The sequence below is a fragment of the Cydia amplana genome, chromosome 6 (genome assembly GCF_948474715.1).
Source record: "Cydia amplana chromosome 6, ilCydAmpl1.1, whole genome shotgun sequence".
Taxonomy (NCBI): domain Eukaryota; kingdom Metazoa; phylum Arthropoda; class Insecta; order Lepidoptera; family Tortricidae; genus Cydia; species Cydia amplana.
Genome location: NC_086074.1, coordinates 9874703 through 9890830, shown reverse-complemented (window position 1 = coordinate 9890830; position 16128 = coordinate 9874703). Strand labels below are relative to the sequence as shown.

General features: G+C 38.6%; 2 protein-coding genes across 3 annotated transcripts; both read left to right on the top strand.

The window, feature by feature from the left end:
• Positions 1-1215: 1215 nt before the first annotated feature.
• LOC134649231 (uncharacterized) lies at positions 1216-6807 on the top strand. Of its 2 annotated transcripts, none has more exons than XM_063503950.1 (8): positions 1216-1392; positions 2161-2263; positions 3644-3748; positions 4176-4334; positions 4790-4960; positions 5228-5382; positions 6106-6283; positions 6550-6807. In XM_063503950.1, the coding sequence occupies exons 1-8, from the start codon at positions 1231-1233 to the stop codon at positions 6735-6737; spliced, it is 1221 nt and encodes a 406-aa protein (XP_063360020.1). In that variant the 5' UTR covers positions 1216-1230; the 3' UTR covers positions 6738-6807. The 2 variants fall into 2 exon arrangements, with proteins under 2 accessions (XP_063360020.1, XP_063360019.1); XM_063503949.1 differs by having other exon boundaries at positions 6103-6283.
• A 2074-nt stretch (positions 6808-8881) lies between these two features.
• Positions 8882-16085, top strand: LOC134648857 (uncharacterized). The gene is made up of 6 exons (XM_063503437.1): positions 8882-9263; positions 9804-10027; positions 11484-11673; positions 13916-14117; positions 14932-15129; positions 15897-16085. The coding sequence occupies exons 1-6, from the start codon at positions 9043-9045 to the stop codon at positions 16077-16079; spliced, it is 1218 nt and encodes a 405-aa protein (XP_063359507.1). The 5' UTR covers positions 8882-9042; the 3' UTR covers positions 16080-16085.
• Positions 16086-16128: the final 43 nt, after the last annotated feature.

Here is a 16128-nt window from a genome sequence, read left to right as displayed (position 1 = left end):
TAGGGTATCTTTGATATCATGTTGACAGTTGACAGCTAATTGTTTGTTTTGATTGCTTAAATGTCAAAATATTATGATTGTTGATTCTTTAAAATTCAGGGTATCTTTGAAAATATGTTGACATTGACAGTCATGAACATTTTGAAGGTAATATTAAAATAGGAGCGGGTTCCCCCCCGAATAGGGTAGCAATATGGCGCCGACCGGTCGGCAGCTGTCATTCTGTTGACAACTGCGCGCGGTGGTGCACGTGTTCTAACCTATTGGCTCCTAATCCAATTTTATTGTGTCAATCATATGTTATTTCGATCTAAAGAGTATTTAAATAAAATCAGTGATTTGTAAACGTGTAGAACGTGCTTTTATTTCCGCGTTTCCCCATCCTTATACCGCGATGGGTGATAATGATGAAAGTGACGATGCCAACACACGTGATAAGTTAATCAATGATGACAAGCGTTCCGCCGAGCCTCCTGACGCTTCGTCATATATATACGAGTATTATATTCTTTTAATTCTATTCTTAGTTATTTTTATTTTGAAATATTTATTTAAAATTTTAGTAGTTAATTTATTAAACCTCTAAATAATTTGCTACACCCTTGTCCGGCATCATGTTTCACATAACTAGGTACGTACATTTAAATATGCTGCTTTGTAGTTTCTTATTAATGTTGTACATGAATGCAATAAATAAATGATTATAATAATAGGACCTACGTACAGGAAGGGGTTGCTTAACTTATTACGTGTCCGTAATAAAGTAGGAATAGGAACCATTATGATTTTGCTACCTATATGTCCGTCTATCCCTCAGCGACATACCTACCTAATTCAGTTATCGTTAGTACTAGAGAGTTGGGACTTGGGACGTATTTGGCATGGTTAAATTATATATAGCTGGTCAAGCAGATCTTGTCAGTAGAAAAAGGCGGCAAATTTGAATAATGTAGGCGCGAAGGTATATCGTCCCATAGAAAATTTGAATTTCGCGACTTTTTTACTGACAAGATTTGCTTGACCAGCTTTATTAATTAAGTACCTACGTCAAAGTACTTTCATACACTTTAATAAAATAAATTAAACAATATCAGCTAACCTTACTTGCAGGAGTTGCAGGTACTTTCGCGCCACCTGTAGCTTCGTCTTATATCGAGAAAAAACCTACCTACCTTTGTGATTTGCCGACGCCAAAACGAATCGTCTCGGTAAATTGAAACCGTGTTTGAAATGGACCAATGGAGAGCCTCATTCTCGTTTGAACTGTGGACTAGTCAGGACGCGCGTGGTGTCTGGCTGAACTTGATAGTAATTTTAAATTCAGAACGAAAACAAATGGAGAACAATGTATTTAGTGATTATGGTACTGGCAGCGGTGGTTCGGCAAGATCGGTAAGTTTGAATTTAATTTTGATTAATTTTATTAAAAAGTAATACATACCTGTGTTAATTGGTAAGTAGGTACTTTAGGTACTACATTCAAAATAAGATGGAGTAGGTATAAATATTGGATTCCGTATTGTTTAGTAAAAGATAAATTAATTGTTAGGTAGATATCTAACTTAATGAGTTGAAATTAATGTATCTCTTAGGTTACTTTTGATTTATAAAAACAATTTGTACTTACCGTACCGCGGTAATCTCATGAAACCCACGACACGACCCGACCTGCAAATCCTGCAATGCAAAACCGCAAATGTGACGTTATCTCTAAATATGATGGTTAACTAAGTAAATTCCTACCTACTCTACCTACCCACTTCAATTATGTACCTACCTACTTATGTTGAAAAATTGACACAATTTCTAAATTAAATAACTAGGCAGTAATAGGTACCTACCTATACAGGTATCTTGGTACTCGGGTAGGTACTCTGACTTAAAATACAGACTTATTTATTAGTTATTGTAAGTATGTAAATCATGTTACATATTTAAGTTCTGAATTCTGATACCTAATTTCTGTGCCTAATATGTAGCATAGATCTATCCAAACTGACATTTAGTCATGATTTTCATGTTTCTCATGTTTCAATCGCATTGCATACCTACTAGAAAATACTTAGTTCGCTTTCTCGGGTCTCAATATTGGCACGAGTGGTAAACAACAACTATTATATATTAAACAAATAACTACCTATATACTTATTACACTTGTAGTCATGGGCGAGCTTGGATTCGTGGCCGTCAGCAGTTCCGAAACAACCGCAGTTGGGTGTGGCGGACGAACAACGCCAGTATCAATCCACAGATCTGCTAGATTGTAAGTACCTATTAACTTTTAGGGTTCCGCAGTCCAGTAACAATCCTTGTAGTTTCGCCATGTGGCCGTTTGCCTGTCTGCTGTCTGTCTGTCCGTCCGTCCGCGGTTTAGCTCCGTGATCGTTAAGTGCTGAAAGCTGCAATTTGGCATAGAAATATAATGAATCATGCCGGCAAAGTGGTAAAATAAAAACTAGATTTCACGCACGCTCCTTTACTCACTGCCGGGTATGCCACCTTGAGGCATAAAGCAGAAACTTATAACTGAAATAGTACCTACATTACGATACAAGTGAAAAAAGTAGGAAATTCGACCGAGTGGAGATAAAATAAAACACGGCCGAAGGGAGTGTTTTAAATCGACACGTGATGCGAATATGCCGCTAATATGCCGCCCTAGGAACCAGCTATACAGGGTGCTTCCTGTAACAGGAGCAATAAATTAAACTGTAGGCTGTACTCCTCAAACTGACCAACATTTGTTCAGCAACTTATGAAAATAACTCATGTTTTGATTTTTATTACACTTTAAAGTTTATTCTAAGACGCAATGTATTGCAAATTTTGTTATGTTTAAATCGTGACAAGCAACGTCAAACAGACTGATGTCAGCGTACATTGAAGGCAATATTTATTTGGTATGAAAAAGAGGAAGTCTAAAGGATTTATAATTTTTAAAAGTTGCTGAACAAATGTTGGTCAGTTTGAGGAGTACAGCCTTTAGTTTAATTTATTGCTCTTGTTACAGGAAGCACCCTGTATATAGCTCCGACCCGGACACGGCCCGGTCTAACGTGAGTCATCCAAAAGGCCAATTTTTTTAACCAATACTTAGGTCGGTTAAGTATTTAGTAAGTTTTATTATGTTGGTTTTTAGTTCTGTACTAATAAATAAAAGAATTAAGTTAAGTGACAATTTTGATGGCCCCTAAGCATTTATAATTTAATTTATTATATAACTAGCGACCCGCCCCGGCTTCGCACGAGTTAACAAATTATACATAAATCTTCCTCTTAAATCACTCTATCTATTAAAAACCGCATCAAAATCCGTTGCGTAGTTTTAAAAATCTAAGCATACATAATAGGGACAGACAGACAGCGGGAATAAGCGACTTTGTTTTATACTATACATTGTACCTAGTGATAGTGATAAGTCTTGTAACATAAATATAAAACTAAAACTAACTAAGTACTTACAATTAAAATAACTAAAGCTAAAAATTCAAAATACCTAACAAAATTTTGTGCATAACTATGCTATGCAGTGGAATAAAGTAGGTATTTGAACGTTAAGCCATTCGTGTGTCCTGTGTCGGTATATTCAAATCTTTAATTCTATATTCTATAGTATACTTATTCTACTTGCTTGCTGTTTCAGTGATGGTGAAAGGAAGCACGCTGCAAGAAATGATGAGCGAATTCAAAATGAACGGCTACGATTGTCCGTACAACCCCGAGGAAGATAGAAGGTCCAGCCGACCAGGTTAGTGCTTAGTGCTTAATAATAATAACTAAGGGAGTTGGGGTCGAAACTGGCGTGACAATGCGTAATATTAGATCACATTAGAGTGAGGCCGAGTTGCCCAACAAAATTTTACCATAGATTCCGGTAACTAATTGAAGTAAAAATAGTTATTATTTTTTAATGGGGTCCCAGCGCGCATAGGTAAGTTGTTCGCAGAAATCGCGAAGCGTCTGGTTGACGTAACTGGTGACCGAAGAGCTGGCGGCTACCTCGCACAACATATCAGCATTGCAATACAGCGAGGAAATATCGCCAGCATCCTTGGTACAATGCCTCATGGGCCTATTTTAGATTTAAGCTAGTTTTTAATTTCTTTTAGTAATACCACTGTATATATCTTGTTTGAAAATAAATGATTATATTTATTTCTGATTGACTGTTTCAGAAAATCATATTGGCATGGGTCCATCGAGCGTATACCTGCGACAGAAGTCTTGGCCCGAACCAGAGGCTAGTCCAGCGCAGCGCTTGCCGCGACCCAAGTCAGAGTGGATCCAGTCCACCACCTTGCCGGATCTGTTAAAGTCTCCAGTTTTTTTCGATGGTATCTTTATTGTACACAGCTATTATTTTTACCTACGAAAATTCTTAACTTCATACACAAAAGACATCTCTTTATTTATAACAATAATCAAAGATGTGGTACATTGCGAATTATGGATAGCTTTATCCATGTGATACTTAAATTAAGTTTCACTTTATAACACCACGCGATTGAAAGAGACACTGTCTTTATCACGTTGTGACATAGAAAAATACGGCATCCGCACGGTAGTGATGGTCGTACATATTTGTATATGTGACAGCGTTAACAAGTATACACCTGTAAAACCGACTGCTAGCCATATATGTATAATCTTGGTGTGTGAGTGTGCGACGATCAGAAGTAGACTCCAACCTTGGCGTCCTTGGTATCACCAGACCAACCAGTAGTGTCTCAATATCACCATTTCTCATATCAAATTCTGACGACCGACAAGCACCAATGCAACTTTTCAGATGACGTCGGCAAGGCTCCTTCCAATGTGTACCTGCGAGAGAAGTGGTCTGAGCCGGAGAAGTGGTTTGAGCCAGAAATGATGAAGTCGCAGCGGCTGCCACGTCCAAAGTCGGAATGGATCCAACCCACCACTGCGCCAGATATTACACAAGCTCACAAATTCTTCAATGGTATGTCCTCCTTGCAGGATGAATTAGAACCACAGAGAATACTTTCTGGAAAGTATCCAATGATTTTTCCGAATCCAAAATTTAAAGATACACCACCCACGTTTCTAATACGTTCCACGTTTTCGATTTTAAAGTAACCATAAACATTGTCCATCTGTATTCATGAGAAAGGATTGCAGGCATCAATTAAAAAATATTTCTGAAGTCGATTGGCCACCTGTGCTGACTTTAAAAATAAATCCGGTATGTATGTATTTTAAATTTTAGATTTGGAACTGACATTGCCCGTGAAACAGCTGGAAACTATTTCGGCGGAGCAAGTGCGAGTGTTGAACTCGCTGCCCAACGCCGTGTTGTACGGACTGCTCCGGGACCTAGAGCAGAATAGGAACGAGACAGCCAGGAACAAACGAGTACCATATGTAAGTGATTCGTTTTAAATACTTAGGTAGATTCTGTTTTGACATTCTGTGGATTATTCTCCTCTAACGTAAGTAATCAAAATATTTCAGCAACCTCCTGGGTCTTTTCAAATTAGTCTTTCAGAAGAAAAAATGCCTCCGATTACTTGTACTTCTGTGATTTTCGTTTAAACAGAAAACAATTTGTATGATACATAAATGCCTTTCAGCGGTCGGCAACCTTTTAGCAGCCGAGACCCACATATAAGTAGTACTTTAGTTAAAGAAATTGAAGCGGACCACACTTTGTAATTTGTGACTTTATCAGAAAAAGGTACCACATTTTCGTTTGTCAATAAGGTCAGCTTGGACTATGTGTATCTTATATGCGATGATGATTAATTAGTTATAAGAAAACATAAACTATTGCCAACGGTTGATGACACTAGATAAGTTATTAGCAGTGATCGTTAATTTTCCAGCAATTTTGGTGCGGCATAGTAAAAATAAAGGATTTTCTTTAATTTTTTTCTAGGGAGAGGATTGATTAAGGTTAATATTACTGTTATTAACCCTAATTATCTATTCCACCTAGAGTAGGGCATACAGATGCTTTTAACTTTTAACCAACAATGTTGCACCAAAATTGCTGGAAAATTAACGATCACTGGTTATCAGGCAATCATATTTTATTAAATTAATCGTTATTAATTATTACATTTAGATCAATATTTTGATTAGCAGGAATGTCGATTCTGCAAGAACAACGGCGAACGTGAATCATACTACCGCTCGCACGTGCTGAAGGACGCTGGCGGACGCGTGTCGTGCCCCGTGCTGCGCAAGTTCGTGTGCAAGCGCTGCGGCGCGCGCGGCGACCACGCGCACACCGTCAAGTACTGCCCGCTCAGCACGGAGGAGGGTACGCAGAATTACTTCATTTTAAAATCAGAGGAATCAGTCGCGGATTTAGAGGGTGTCTGCAATAAATCGAAAGGGGCTTAAAATTGTGTATCCTGTGAGATAATTTTGGCTACTTAGCACTAACGGCTCATTAATTAGCAAGAACGAAAGTGTAGCTACTATAAAAAAATAGCTCTAGCTTCACCTCCAATGGTAAAAGCCAAATATACTTTACTTCTCCATCGCCCGGACATAACCAATCACAAGATATGTCTGAATTTGCAGAACGCATAAAATCTACAGCCATGATGCGCAGCGTGCGGTTGGCGTCGGGGCGCCGCCGCGGGCCGGCGGAGCCCTCGGGCGACTACGTCATGTTCGGCGACACCACGCCCTCCGTGCTGCGCGACTACCGCTCCTGCGCCCCGCTCGATCCCGCGTGGGCCGACTTGGAGCAGAAGTTGACTTTATAAAGATATCAGTACAGTAGGTGACCCGGTTCTGTCTGGAGCCTGAAACAAGCTGATTTATACCACTTAATTACTATTCTGAGTACGGCCAACTAAATTATTTTGAGATGTGGCCGTATTGTAGGCACTAAACAATTGTAATAACATAATCCTGAAGAACCGTGCCATCTTAGCTGCTACAATGCTTATAATGTAGGATCACTGCTATATACATATATTGTATCTTCAACTAAAGTTGATTATGTGCACATTATGCACTGGCCATAGACTTACCACACTGGCTTAGTTACAAGTTAGGTACCACATTGATACTCAGATTTTATGGTTACAAGTTATTTTAGATATATGTCGACGTATTAGAAACCATACCAAGTTGTATGTATGGTATATTCATAAATGTTATTACCTAAAATTAACTGTTGATTATGGGTTCCTGTTTAATTAAACTTATTAGATGTAATGTTAGTATTATATGTGATACAAAATCATATACCTAAAGATGGAGTATGGAGGTATAAGTGTTATTAATTATGTTGCTTGGCTCATGCCAAAATTTAAAATTTTATGTGTCAAATCATTTATAACTAATATAAGATAATTCTCTTATCCGTTTATAAAGTGACATTTAATGTTATAATTACCGAATCGTTTCTACTTATTTAGAACTATAGAACGTTGATTAATTTTAAATGAAGACATTAGACAAAAATAATATAAGATTAACTTAGTGTTAAGTTAGGCAGTAGGCACCTACTCATCTCTTACCTCCCTAATGACGAAAACGACGAAAATAATGAGCAGACGTCAGTTAAATACCTAATTAAATAAATCGTTTATAGAGGGTAATGAAGGTAAACTGCGGGCTCAGCATGGTTCCATTTTTATCGACTATCACTATGCCCGTCACTTTCGCACTTACATACTTGTTAGAACGTGACAGGCATGGTGATAAACGATAAAAATGCGACCGTGCTACTAAGGCTGAAATGACGAAATCAATTTTCTTATACATTTTACAAACAAGAAACAATTTTTGTTGTATCTTTAAAGCAACATATTTATTAATATATCATGTTTCAATATTGTATTGACAGCAATATATTTCGAAATCAAATCTGTTGTTTTAAATGAAAAGTATACATTTCATATAAAGTTTATTTTATTATCAGGATGCCGATGGAATCTTGAGATGTGTCATTATGCTAGTAAATGTCTTTTTACCAAATACCAGTATAACCATTGTAAAAGTAGATGATTCTAAGTATTACATACTTAAGGAATGAAATTACCGGAGAAACAATTCATCAATTAGGTATGCAGTTACCGCTTGTACTCGTATTGGCAAATAAACAGTAATTTTTGTTAGAATTGCAGAGTTTATTTGTTCACAAGTGAATCATCTTTCCTATAATGGTTTTACTACGTCAATAACTGTTTAACGTTCAATTATTTAATATAGTTGTTAATGCGTCTGCTATTTCTTATACCAATGTTTCGATCATGTTGATTCATTATCATTATTAATCATTTACCAAATCAGTTACAAACTTTCAATATTTTTGATAATCAGTAATTTCAATAGGTGTTGGTGACGTCTTTATGGGTCCAATAAATCATTAGAAAAATGTGGTTATATTTAATTTTATTATGTGATAATAATATCGCCGTTTTTGGTGGTGGGCAAAGTCGTCAGTTTTGAATTTACCTAATCAATTTACGAGCTTAAACTAATAATAATATTCCCTAGTCTTATGTATGTTTCAGTAGGAGTAGCAGCGAAAGCGCTATTATTGTTTGTCCTTGTCACAGTCACGCTTTTTTTTATTCCCCACCGTATATTAGTATGGATTATGGTGGGCAACAAATAAATTCGACCATATAGTGTCGCATTGCGTATGTTTTGTCCCTCACGGAGGCATGCGTATACCACTTCTAATAGGATCCTACCTTCTATGACCTACCGGTAACCTACAGTTTCACGGGCTCTGTCTGACCTGACAGTTCTTATAAAATGAAAATGATGGAGGGTAGAATGTAGAATGAAAATGTTCATGGAGATTCCTGGAGATTCCTCTATTGTTCCTCTACCTAGTCTACCTCTACATTCCGTAATCTCACGCAAAGAGAACGAGTGATATTGTGATCGATGTGATTTTGCGACTGTCAGACCGTTGTCAAGACCATGCCAGACAGATGATGTCACAGTCTAGAATTTATAGGGTGAAATAATTTTAGATAAGAAGGGTTTTATTTAAAATACAATGGCAATTATGAACGACATGTAGCCTTACAATCACTAATTAAATTCATGGACCCTCAAAGGAAAGCAGTACCCGGGCCTATGGCTAAAACGAGTTTAAAATTGTCGCGTAAAAACAATAGTGTACCGAACACTTACTTAAAGCCTGTCGTGCCGCATAAGGAAATAGTAAAAACAGCCCACACTAGCACTCCTACCGTTGAGCACCGCTCTTTCCCTAGTGAAGAAAACCAGATCTACAGCGGGCAAGTCAATGTGTTGTCTATCATGTAAGTTTAAACTAGGCAGCCAAATAAGAATAGCTAGTCTTTATTTTATTTGATCGACTGATCGGTTTGGCTTCAACGTGAAAAAAGATAGAAACCCCAAGATGGTTTTTGAGGAGTCCCGCTTGTCCCTCACGCATTTACTGCGAACGGTGCCCGGTCATACTCTGGGTTTCATTTCACACAATATACTTACCTTCCCAAAATCATGATTAACTTGCAATTATTTAAGTCTTGAGTATTGGCATATTTAAATGACTTTTACTTACGTACGCACGTTACTAGGACTTCCTTTATAATCCTTCCAAACGCTAGCCTCGCGGGACTCTCGGGAGACTTATAGACTTTATATATAGGTACCATTACTATTTATTAGCACCTATTAGAGTAAAAAAGCACACGGGATCATTCGCGTAGTGATATCTGCAGTTGAACCGATGAATTGTGTTAGACTTTTATTAGGTACAGTCAGCAGCATAAGCTGCTAAGCGGGCGAGTTACAATTCCCTTTACTGACCTAACCTAACAAGTTTTTAATTCTAGTGACTTAGATAAGGATATAAGGTGCTGCAAATATTCAGAGGATGTGAGAGAAATAGCAGTGGGGTTCGCGGACGGCACGGTCCGGCTATTCGACTGCAGCACGGGAGAATGCACACATAGCCTGGTGGACGATGAGTGCCGCTCCTACCCCGGCCCCGTCACGTCCATCAAGCACAGACCCATCAGCGATGCACATCCCAATTCTAATACACTCCTATCTACATGTAAGTAAGAATATTAACTATATTTACAGAAGAAATATTAAGTTATCCTATCAATAATATAAATTAAATAAGAGCCAAAGTTCAATATTGAGAATATGCGTCATTGTTGATTTCGCCGGAAAAAGAATTGAGATCTATATTGGGTGCAAAGTTCTAGTTCGCTTGGGATGTAACTAAAATTCAGGATTTGGCTTGGCTAGTTTTACGTATGTACACTGTCTAAAATTTAGTTTGTTGGTACTCATCTTCCTCGCGTTGTCCCGGCATTTTGCCACGGCTCATGGGAGCCTGGGGTCCGCTTGGCAACGAATCCCAGTAATTGGCGTGGACACTAGTTTTTACGAAAGCGACTTCCATCTGACCTTCCAACCCAGAGGGTAAACTAGGCCCCTATTGGGATTAGTCCGGTTTCCTCACGATGTTTTCCTTCACCGAAAAGCGACTGGTAAATATCAAATGATATTTCGTATATAACTTCCGAAGAACTTAATCATTTAATCAATTTAACTCATTAGTACGAGCCGGGGTTCGAACCCGCGACCTCCGGATTGCAAGTCGCACGCTCTTACCGCTAGGCCACCAGCGCTTTTTAGTTTGTTAGTAAGTACTCATCTTCCTCGCGTTGTCCCGGCATTTTGCCACGGCTTCTAGGAGCCTGGGGTCCGCTTGGCAACTAATCCCAGTAATTGGCGTGGGCACTAGTTTTTACGAAAGCGACTGCCATCTGACCTTCCAACCCAGAGGGTAAACTAGGCCCGTATTGGGATTAGTCCGGTTTCCTCACGATGTTTTCCTTCACCGAAAAGCGACTGGTAAATATCAAATGATATTTCGTACATAAGTTCCGAAAAACTCATTGGTACGAGCCGGGGTTCGAACCCGCGACCTCCGGATTGCAAGTCGCACGCTCTTACCACTAGGCCACCAGCGCTTTTTAGTTTGTTAGTAAGTAGTTAAGTACTATTTCAAAATATTATAGCCGTAAGCTTGGCAGCTAATATAGATGGCGCTGTACGGCGCTAGGGAGCGTGCGTGATTGTGATTGGTAAGGGGGTAACCACGGTTACCATCAGTTTGTCACTGACATAAACGCCGTCGAGAACGTAAATTACTTTCTATACATCTCGTTCGCACTCGCATATTCGTGCAAACGGGATGTATAGAAAGTAAATTACGTTCTCGACGGCGTTTATGTCAGTGACAAACTGATGGTAACTGTACAGGAGGTAACCCAGGATCTCCGTTTTATTAGCTTGAAGTGTCTACTTGTCTAGTTATTCTTTTCCATTTAGACCATCCATAAGATGGCAGAACCCTGCAACGGATATTTCAAGTTTACAACAAGTACAGAGTAAACGATTAATTTTAATTGACAACAAAGTTATCCAATAGAATCTCTGTCCCGCTCCATCGCTCCCGCGCAATTAAGCAATTGTTACCGATTATTGTTCTTTAGATGTTAACGGTTGTATAAAATGCTGGATGTACAAATACGACCAATGTCTGTACACAATCAGGGAGAAGAGACAGACGCTTGGTCTCACCTACCACCCTCGTTTTTGCAAGTTCGTCGCCTACGGAGACGACTGTAGAATCAACATGTATGATGAAGAGTCACAGACACAAGAAAGAGCATTTTACTCAAGGTACCCAATTTTCTTTCGGTAGGCCACTAAAAATGATCCTTATATAGGTAAAAAGGTGTCATCATGGATCATGATTCTTAGAAATAAAGGAAAACTCACCGATTTGAACTCGCGACTGAGCCCAGCCCGCCACTCAACCAACTGAGCTACCGAGACGTACCCTTTGACAGCGAATATTTCCACTATATGTGGCCCCAATTTCACCACGCCGACATTTGTCAGTGACATATGTCGGATGACAATTGTCAAGTGACAGGTGACAAGTGACAACTTCGTAAACTGTTTTTGTATAGAAGTGCTTATAAACATGACAGGCATTTAGTTACAATTGTCCAATTGACAATGATTTGGTGAAACAAGAGTAGTTTTTATAAGTCGACATATTTGTCAATTTGTCGGTAATTCTTGACATGAGATCGGAGCTGTGTCAGGCTTGGGTGACAATTGTAGTGTTTTCGTTGTTAGCAAACCCCGTTATCATCGTTGCAGTTCATTGAAAATAAACGTTCGCAAAACTGTGTACCCTAAATTCGCCTTTAGGGTACAAATAAAAATCGCTTTAAATCGCTTTTTAATTCTTCTTAACTAGCATTAAATCATAATTCCATTATAAATTTTAATTGTTGCCTATGAAGGCGTTTAGTAATTCAACATTTAGGATTTGGAATAAGTCTCAGTATAGTTTTCATAATAAAAAAAAAATATAATGCGAAGTTGGGGACCGGTAGCGAAATTAGGTATGTTTAGATAGGTATTGTAAGTTAAATTTCGGACATGATTGTAAAGTTGTTATGGAATAAACTATCTTATCTTATCTTATTGTTTTTTTAATAATTTACTTGGGCGAAGTTGGGCACTAACAGTAAAGTTAGGGTTTTGGTTAGTTAGAAAATGAATCTCCGCGAAAGCAATAGTGGTGATATTCTTATACAAGAGAATATATAAAGTACGAATAGATTCCTACTTTGACGTCACTGACTTTGCATTTGCAGAAAAAAATACTTAAAACTAACAAAAAAATAATGCTTTGACGCCTTGTCAACAAATAATGTAGGTATTGTAATTGTAATAGTAATTAGCATTTATTATTGAAGCTGGTACATAACATATATTAATTTGATTTATCAACTTTAGCTTCAACTCGTCCTTTGACGTAGGCCTCCTCCATAGCTTTCCATTTGTTTCTTTCTTTTGCTGTTTGCATCCATTTACCTCCTATTCTTGTTAAATCATTCGACCATCTAAACTTTTGTGGGCCACTCTTTCTTTTATTATATCTAGGGCACCACTCTACAAGGTCTCTTGTCCACTTATCCAAGGTTTCTCTCATCATATAATGTAGGTATACGCTGCATTAAATGGGGTCGGGACACAGATGGGATCTCAATCAATATCATGTTAGTGATGACAACACGGCACATCGAAAGCAATTAACGATCTCTTGTGAAGAATTGACAAATATGTCGACTAGTAAACATTACCCTTGTTTCACAAAATAATTGTCATTAAATTTAAGATGGACAATTGTACTAAACTACCTGTCATGTTTATATGAAGTTCTATACAAAACAATTTACGAAATTGTCATCTGTCACCTGTCACTTGACAATTGTCACTCGACATATGTCACTGACAAATGTCGGCGTGGTGAAACAAAGGTCTGTCATTTTTTTGACAATTGTCGTACCTGTCAGCTTGGTGAAATAGGGGCCAGGTCGAGCGACGGTGACGCCGGTTCTTTCAAAACATCTACCAATCACAAAGGACTATGCGTCAAAATTGCCCCAAAACCAACAGAGTTGAGAGTTAGGGCGTTAGATAGGTATTTTTCTGTACTTCATTTCGTTCTATGGGCACCAAGCGGAATTCCATTGCAGAACTGAGAATTTGGTATTTTAGTCAAAATGTCGTCACCCTTATTACCTAGGCAATAGAGTCCACCGCCGAGCGAGCGCAGCAAATCATTCGGTGTGCTCGCCCCCTCGCCCGGCGGTGCGCGAACATCTACCTTGCAGCAATTAAATTACTTACTTGGACTTTATTGCCTAGGTAATAAGGGTGACGTCATTTTGGCTAAAATACCAATATCTCAGTTCTGCAATGGAATTCCGATTGGTGCCCATAGAAAAAAATTAAGTACATAGAAATACCTATCTATTACCTTACTCTCATTTCTGTTGGCGTTGGGTCCAGGCTCCATACAAAGTTGCCCATGGTCCTTTTAATCTTAAATTTTCAACAGCGGTACAAGGGGCGTTTTAGACGGCCACTCGTCAAGGATATTCGCCTGCGCGTTTCACCCGAAGTCGAATCACGAGTTGGTGTCGGGCGGCTGGGACGATACCGTCATGTGTTGGGACGACCGCGTACCGTACGCCACGCGGCGCTTCGCGGGCGTGCACATGTGCGGGGAGGGGCTGGACTTTGACAAGCCGGGGAAACAGGTACAAGAACCTCGATAATCCGAACCATGACATGGTTTATCCGAACCATGACATGGTTTATCCGAACCATGACATGGTTTATCCGAACCATTACATAGTTTATCCGAACCCTCCAATTATCCGAACTTTTTACAGGTGTTTTATATTTTAACGATAATCTACAGATTTTAATATACTCAACAATCAGAACTAGTGACGGTCGGAATTAGTTCGGATAATCCAGGTTCTACTGCATTTTACTTCTCTCTCTCTCTTTTAAAAGAAGCGTTGCAGTTGTGGAGTGGGATTAAGATAACTCTGGGCTATAACCGCGAAAATCTAAGTTCGCAAATTGCGGGCATTTTTCTCTGTCACTCTAATTACGCCTTCACTGGAGTAAAAGAGAAAAATCCCCGCAATTTGCGAAAAATGGTTTTCGCGGTAGCCCCTTTGCATAGCATTTGCTACAAAGTGCGGAAATGTATCATAATATCATAAACGTTAATTTTACCTATTCTACGAAATATATCTTGTCTAGTAATCATTTATGTTTTTTTTACTAAAAGATGGTAGCAAACAAGTAGGTACATTTTAGCTGCCCCTGAATTCCACGTTGTAACGTTTTTTTAGATCCTAACCTGTTCCTGGCAAGAGAAGGACTCTATTCAGTTGTGGGATTACGGCTCCTGCAAAGTGATAGAAACTATTGTCCCGGATACTCATCAATCCAAACTTTATTGCGGAAGGGTGGTGCCAAAAACGAGTCTCATAGTTTACATAGGTACATAGGTACATTTTAGCTGCCCCTGAATTCCACGTTGTAACGTTTTTTTAGATCCTAACCTGTTCCTGGCAAGAGAAGGACTCTATTCAGTTGTGGGATTACGGCTCCTGCAAAGTGATAGAAACTATTGTCCCGGATACTCATCAATCCAAACTTTATTGCGGAAGGGTGGTGCCAAAAACGAGTCTCATAGTTTGCGGTGGATCCGAAATCAATATGCTGCGTGTCGTTGATACCAAGCTTAAAATAGTAAGTTCAATGTTATTAATACGTAATAAACTGAAATAGATGTCATATATTAAAGAAAAAGTGACGAAGCCATCCAGTGGTGAAGGTCGGATTCGAACCGGCGTCTTTAGCAATCCGGGCTAACGCCTTGAATATAACACGTAGTTGAAAATTTTAACTGAACTTGAAACTATCCAACTGTAATACCTATTAACAGTGGTGCCTAAAACTTACCTAAACCGGTATTTAAATTTGTAACGCCCGGTAGCGGCCCTTTCGAAAGACAATAGTTATTGTTTAACTCCTCGTGCTAATATTGATATCCGAGCAAGCGAAAGATTTCAAAATTAAACCACGACGAAGCGACTGGTTCGAAAAGTGGAATCTTGAGCGTTGCGAGGGTTTCAAGGCACGAGGGTTAAACATGCTCCCGAGTGAAACACAATATTTTTCATCACACAAAAGCACGGAAAATAATTGTAAAACATTGCAAACCAAATTCACATGAAAGTTATTTAATATTTAATTTTATTATTCAATATCATCAGCATCACTTCAAAATCAAGTCATCAGTCTAACTCAAAATTTGCTTCAGATTGTTTTCCACACATGAGGATAAAATGCAACTTTCTTATCTATTTTTGAAGTACAAAGAGAGCCTTTACGAGCTGGTGTGGTGAAAAATAATAATTATGATACTACCCCGTGGTTTTCACCATATGTCTAGTTTGCGATAACAGATGGTCATCACATACTTTAATCAAGACATTTTATACATTTGTTTACAGACGGAGTGTTGTATACGTAATAACCCAGGCGGTATATACGGTTTTGATTTTGGAAGGGTACGAAGGAAAATTACTCTTGATACTGGAGGTGGATATAAAAAGATCAGTGAAATTGGCAGCATACCGCGTGTCGCCTACGTTAGCGGGAAAAGACTGCAGATTGTAGACTTCGGCGAATCATGACTATTTCAGCAGCCATATTGTTGTACATTTATTTTATTTTTAACCTTAT

What these genes read in the sequence shown, in the direction of transcription:
- LOC134649231 (XM_063503949.1), top strand. Translation starts at nt 1,231, where the DNA reads ATGGACCAATGGAGAGCCTCATTCTCGTTTGAACTGTGGACTAGTCAG. An exon ending in AGCTCACAAATTCTTCAATG is followed by an intron (nt 4,961 to 5,227) that starts GTATGTCCTCCT and finishes TTTAAATTTTAG; the next exon opens with ATTTGGAACTGACATTGCCC. An exon ending in GGAACAAACGAGTACCATAT is followed by an intron (nt 5,383 to 6,102) that starts GTAAGTGATTCG and finishes TATTTTGATTAG; the next exon opens with CAGGAATGTCGATTCTGCAA.
- LOC134648857 (XM_063503437.1), top strand. Translation starts at nt 9,043, where the DNA reads ATGGACCCTCAAAGGAAAGCAGTACCCGGGCCTATGGCTAAAACGAGT. An exon ending in TAATACACTCCTATCTACAT is followed by an intron (nt 10,028 to 11,483) that starts GTAAGTAAGAAT and finishes ATTGTTCTTTAG; the next exon opens with ATGTTAACGGTTGTATAAAA. An exon ending in GAAAGAGCATTTTACTCAAG is followed by an intron (nt 11,674 to 13,915) that starts GTACCCAATTTT and finishes AATTTTCAACAG; the next exon opens with CGGTACAAGGGGCGTTTTAG.